The sequence below is a fragment of the Peromyscus maniculatus genome, chromosome 5, assembly GCF_049852395.1.
Source record: "Peromyscus maniculatus bairdii isolate BWxNUB_F1_BW_parent chromosome 5, HU_Pman_BW_mat_3.1, whole genome shotgun sequence".
Taxonomy (NCBI): Eukaryota; Metazoa; Chordata; class Mammalia; order Rodentia; family Cricetidae; genus Peromyscus; species Peromyscus maniculatus.
In genome coordinates, this window is record NC_134856.1 from 95,897,062 (window position 1) to 95,903,396 (window position 6,335).

At 51.9% G+C, this 6,335-nt stretch overlaps 1 protein-coding gene across 1 annotated transcript in view; it reads right to left on the reverse strand.

Moving 5' to 3' along the window:
- The window catches only part of Edaradd (EDAR associated via death domain), a 44,558-nt gene extending 38,787 nt beyond the window's left edge, over window positions 1–5,771 (reverse strand). The window contains exon 1 of the mRNA XM_006980159.4: window positions 5,399–5,771. Within this exon, the coding sequence (XP_006980221.1) occupies window positions 5,399–5,429 (31 nt within the window). The 5' untranslated portion in view covers window positions 5,430–5,771. The remainder of the gene's footprint in view (window positions 1–5,398) is intronic.
- Between the last annotated feature and the right edge of the window lie 564 nt (window positions 5,772–6,335).

Below are 6,335 nucleotides of genomic sequence, written 5' to 3' on the forward strand. Positions count from 1 at the left end.
CCTAGATACTTGCAAGGCTGAGGTGGAAGGGTAGGAAGTGGAAGGCCCACCTGAGCGACAAAGTGGATTCAAGGCCAGTGTGCAGCTCAGGGAGACCCTGCCTCAAAATGAAATGTAAGCAGAGGATTGGGCTGCAGCTCAGGGTTAAAGTGCTTGCTTGTCAGGCGCAAGGCCCCAAGAACCCCCAGGACCACAACAAAAGTAAAATGAGATGGAGGACACATTGGGGAACCTCACAGAGAAGGAGACAGGAAAATTACAGATGCCCACGCCCTCCGCTCTTGCTCCCTATGGTTGCCATGGAGACGTAGCAGGCTGGACCAGCTTCGCACACATGACTGACTCTGGAAGTGGTTCACCCTGGATTTGGCCAGGACTCATGTATACTTATAGGAGGGTGAGGGAGGGCTGAGAACAGGTAAGACACCCCCAAAAGCGCAGTCCCAGGCTGATGGGCTGGACCTGGACAAGGGCTTCCACAGAACACCCAAGTTAGGCAGAGAAAATGGGACCTTGAAACAGGGGACGGCCACATGACTATGGTACCACTATGGTGCTTAGGTAATAAGGCATCCCACCTCCTCACTTGGTCATTCTTTGTTAGGCCTTAATATCCAAATAAACGTGAATAGCCAGAATTTAGTGACATCTGACAGACAGTAGTAGACAGACACTGGTAGATCAGTGAGGGAGGCTGCGAAGGACAGCTACCTCCCACCCCATCACTGCTATTGTCTTTCCAGGGGACCTCCAGCGTCTTGAGAAGTTTCTTAATGTCCAAGTTGTTTTTGTTTTTGTTTTTTTTTTTAATTAACTCCATGGGGACTGGAGAGATGCTTCAATGGTTAGGAGCATCAGCTGCTCTTCCAAAGGACCTGAGTTCAATTCTCAGCACCCACATGGCTGCTCACAACCGTCTGAAACTCCAGTTCCAGAGGATCCAACGTCTTCTTCTGGCCTCTGAGTGCACCAAGCACACAAGTGGTGCCTATAACGGAGGTAAAACACCCATGTTCATATACATAAAACTCCATTTTAAAAATTAACTTCATGGCCTGGGGAGATGGCTCAGTGGTTAGGGACATGTTGCTTTTCCAGCGGACCCAGGTTTAATTCCTACCATCCACATGGTGGCTCACAATTATCCGTAACTTCAGTTCCAAGGGACCTGATACTTTCTTCTGATCTCCACAGGTTATGAAAGACCCCCGCTCCATTATGAGGATATGGGGCGTTGGGCCGATGTTATGCCCCCCCCAATAACTTGGCCTTAGAAACGCCATTCTGCAGGAATCAGAAAAACAGGAGTTCACAGCCATAGCCAGCTACCCGGCCTTGACAGAGATAGCTATGGCCAGCCTTGAGAGAGATAACTGTGGTCAGCAGCCTTGGGAGTAAGACAGTTGATATTTTATGGCGGGCCCCTGGCCTTGAGGAATAAGCAGCTGGCCTGGACAAGGCCAAATCAGCCACACACATATGACCCCAAGTTCACCCTGGCCTTCTTTGAAACAACCAATAGGGACCCTGTAACTATGCTTCTCGCTTCTGTAACCGCGCCTCTGCCCCTGGGATCCCATAAAAAGTCCCCCTTGCCCTAGGAAGGCGCGCAAATCCTCCAAGAGACTTCGCCCCAGGTACCTGGTCTAAATAAACCCTCTTGCTTTTGCATCTGATCTGTGGTTTCGGTGTGTTCCTTGGGTTTGGGGTCTCTCCCGGAGAAAGATCTCAGCCGGGGGTCTTTCAGTTACAGGCACATACATACATGCAGGCAAATCATTCATATCATTCATACACATAGAATAAAATCAGTAAGTCCAAAAAAAATTTAGTTAACTTCACAATACAGCATAATGATATGTCCCCTCCTGTGTGTGTGAGAGAGAAGGGGGGGGTGGGGAGGGAGAGGGAGAGGGAGACTAAGAATTGGACCTAGGGCCCCATGCATAGCAGGTCAGAGCACTCTACCACTGAGCTATATCTTAATCATGTGTGTGAGGGAACAGGTCTTTTTTCTTCTCTCACTTTGCAAGGTGAACTTAGTTGACATGTGTCACTTGGTGAATGAATTCCTCAGGAAGCAATACAGGAAAAACTTTTTTTTTCCCCTCACAGTTTGAAACAGTTTCATTAACTTCTGTGTCATCCATTCCTCCACTCATTTCTCCACTCGCTGAAGTAAAACGTGTCTACCCGGGGCTTCGTGTGTACTGGGTACTGTGGTGGGACTTAGGGGAGAGCTACGGGCAAGGCAGGCGGGTTCTAGCTGGAGCTCACTTCCCAGGGGAGAGAGTGACACCCGCCCAATGGAATCTAGAAACAGTGGAAGGAAGGTTCCAGAAGAGCCGAGAGGGTGCTCTCGGGCTGGGCGGGGGCTGGGCCTAGAGAAACAGGAGGCATGGGGTAGGGGAGGAAGGGTGTGCAGGGAGATTTCCAGGAGGAGGAATCCCTGGGAGTCAGAGGCCAGGAGGCACCGAATACAGAGCTTCTCAGAGGATGGAAGGGAAGCAGTGTGACTGTCGCGCCAAAAGCAAGTGACCAACAGTACTGAAAGGCTGGGTAAGGGATGTCAGGATGGATGGCACAGAGGAACCTTCCAGGGTCTGGAATTTGTCCAGAAGGGAGTCCAACAGGATGGTCACAGATATGCCTGATCAAGAATTCACTCTGTCCGCCTTTTGGAGGACCGTTGGCAGGAGGCATGCATGCATCGGTGTGGAAACTCCGGTGGGGAGGTGGGTGCACAACGCCAGGAGAAAGAGCGTGGTCTGAGGTTGGAGAGCTGGAACTTTCAGTTGTGCACATGGGCACCACCCGTGTTTGCACTTCAGAAGTGCAAGAGCCAGGTGGGGTGTCTGGGTGGAAGCGCTCATGTGTCGAGACATGTATTACATGGAGGAACCTCCTTGATGGATAGATTCCCAGGAATGGGACAGGATATTCTTAATATCTCCCGGGCCTGAATCTGTCCTTCACCATTCCCTGCCAAAGGGCCCCCCGAAGGAGGCCCCCTTCCCCTTTGTGGGGAGCCCCAGTCCAGCTCTCCCTGAAGAGTTCACCTGGAGGTTTGGATTCCACCTCGTGAAGTGAGAGACACACTGGCTACAGGTCACCCTCTGTTCACACTACTCCACACATCCAGAGATTTGATGGTCCCTTTCCTGCAAGTTTTGGGCATCCATTCAGTATGGGCCAAGCTAATGAAGACCATAGCGGCAACTCTCATCCTATAATACTGTAACTGTCTCCTAAGATCATCTATCTACCCCCACATACACAAGGCTTTGTGTGTGTACGGGGGGGGGGGGGGGTATATGTACATGTTCATGTGGGTGCGTGCACATGTGCAGATGCTCATGCTCCTTTGTGTGTACAGACTAGAAGTCAATTTCATTAACTGCTCTCTGTCGTGTGTGTGTGTGTGTGTGTGTGTGTGTGTGTGATGTATACACACATTGTGTGCAGGCATACACAGCTGTGTACACATGTAGGCCAGAGGAGGATGTCAGGCACCCTGCTCTATCATTCTCTACCCACTTGAGACAGGGCCTCTCTCTGAGCTCAGCCGGTGGCCAACAAGTTTCAGAGACCTTCCTGTCTCCACCCCACTCTCCACAGCCCTGGGGTTACAAGCATGGGCGCCATGGCTAGGTTTTTTAGGTGAGTGCTGAGAATTCAAACTCAGATTAGAATTCAGGTTCACACACTTGAGCATCAAGCTCTCTCTCTTTACCCACACAGCCGTTGCCCTCGCCTCTCTCCACATTTTGAGACAGAGTCTCTCACTGAACCTGGAACACATCCGTTTGCCTCGGATGGCCGGTCAGTGAGCTCCTGGAATCTGTCTGTCTGTCTCAAACAGTCCTCCCTGCACTGGGGTTACAGGTGGGCGACACCATGGCTGAGTTTTAATATGGGTGCCAGGAATGATCAAGACGCAAGTCCTCATTGCTTGGCAGGCACTTTGCTACCTGAACTGTCCTGTCGGCCCTCCCCAAGGCTTGTTACACTGATGTCACTGCTGAACTGGTTTCTACCACCCCCTCCCCACACTTTCTCCGGAGCCAGAGATGCTGGGGTGCAGCTCGGGCAAATGTTACCTGTATCCTCCTCACCCAGTGAATTCCCTCTCTCCATCTTTGAAATCCCCCCGCCAGTATCATTTAATAAGTCTGGGACCATTATGACTAAAATTAGCCCCAAACACCCCTTGGCACCTTATCAATAAGGTTCTCAGCACAGGAAGGGTAGTGTTGGGAGCAGGACCAGGATGAGAGAATTGTTCTCTTTATTTCCCATTCTGTTCTTGCAAACAATGGGAGGGATGGCCAATTCGTTTCAACTGATAGCCTGCTGACCATGCCACACTTGAATAATTTGGTTCTTTCTTCGATGTCACCAGTAAACAGCCCCCTCCCCAAATCAGCCCTTCAAGGTGTCCACGTGGCCATTGGGCTTAATCTTCGGGCCACTGCCAGACATAAGGTATCTCCCCAGTGAGGCCAAGCCGTTAATCGGGGCTGAACAGCTGAACTCTGTCCCTGCACCGGCTCAAGAAATGAAATATGAAGCACAAGCAGTCACATCTAGCCCAGCAATCCCGACCGACCGGTCTGGTTCTGGGTGGCTCTCACCAGAGCTTCCAATCTCAACAAAACCAGAGACCATCCATTCGTCAGGCGTGTCCCACAAACACCGATGAAATGTTAAGCTAGGTTGCAGGAGGACAGGGGGAAATCCCTGGAAGATGAAGTTTAAGGAGAATTTTACTTAAATGCATGCAGGGAGAAGCGATAGAAAAATCGAGCTAGTCTGCTAGCCTCGGGTATGAAAGCACAGCGTTTTTATGTACTAACGGGACTGGAGGCCTCCACAGGTGGCGTCTGCGAAGGTGAGCTCAGCTTCGCGGTTCTGGGGATAGTATAATAGTTTATACTACAGCTCGGAAGGTAAGACTTAAACAGAAGCAAAACCATCTCAGCCAAGTGGAGCCAGGAGGGAGAGGCGTGTGAATGGGGAGCAAGGGAGAGCCTGGGATGGGGTACAGACTCCTTCTGTGTTCTTCTCTGCCAAAGGGTTGCGGACTTGTTTCAACCTGGCACCCGCGTGGCCCAGAACAAAAGCGCTCGTCTGGGCCTCCGCGTGGGGAGAGGAACCACGCACACCTTGCCTCCGTGTGCAGGAGGCGAGCAGGTCAGCTGCTGCTCACAGAGGGGAAGCACAGGGGTAAGAATGGGAGAGGTAGGGCAGTGTGCCACCACTGTCCTCATCCAGCCTGGTACACATCTGGCGCAGGCCCTGGTGTCCTGAAGCGCTCTCAGGGGTGACTGGGGTTCAATCTCACGAACCCAGCTGGTGGTCACGCTCCAAGTGCGGGCGCGGCATGGTGCCACTTTACCTGAGCGCAGAGGGTCATCCGGAGAAGCCATGAAGACCGGGAGGGGACAGACGAATGTCCGAGCGGGGCTGGGCAGCCTCTGGGACCCCAAAGAACAGCAGGACCGCCGGGACCCAATCTCCTGCGTGGCAATGCGCGACTCTAGGGCTCTTCGGGCTGCCCTGCTGCTGCTGCTGCTGCTCCTCCTCCCTTCCCTCCTCCCCTTGATCTCTGCCACTTCTTCCTCGTGCTCACTTCCTGCAATTAGTAAAGCCCCTTCCCGGCGCGAGCGTCTCTCCAGAACTCTGAAGAGGATTCCGTGGTTGCGGTTGGACACGAGAGGACCCGGGGAGGAGGGTGGGGGGCCCGGAGCACGTGTCCTGCCGGTACCTAGGGCCTAGTGCGCAGGTCCCACCACGGGGGCACACGCGATCGCAGCTGGAGGGGCCTTTCAGCCAACCTTGCACCCGCTGCCGCGCGCGCGGGTGGCTTTCCTGGTTCCTAATCTCGCCCTCAGCTAGGACACCAAAGCGCTCCCAGCGTGCTCCTTGCACAGGCCCGGGCTGAGACGCCTGCCGGCGATCTGATGTTTGAACAGTTTCCTAATCTTCAGGCAGCCTGAACGGCTGCATGACCGCACACGCTAGCACTTTCTATTTTGATGTTTCTTTGGCATTGGTTACTGCCTGACCTCCTGGGTGAGCGCTACACAAAGGAGCGGGAAGAAAAGCCAGTCTCAAGGTCTCTTGCTCGCTTGTCTGGAGAAGAAGAAGAAAAAAAAAAAAAAAAAAAAAAAAAAACAATGTAAGGTTCTGTCAGAAATGCAAAACCCATTGGCCTTTGAATGAATTAAGATTTAGTTTAAGTGGGATTTTATGCTAACTAAGTGATCAGAGAATGTGAGCGTTTAAAATGGCTATATTTTACTTTATTTTAAAATTTAAAAAGTTATTTTTAT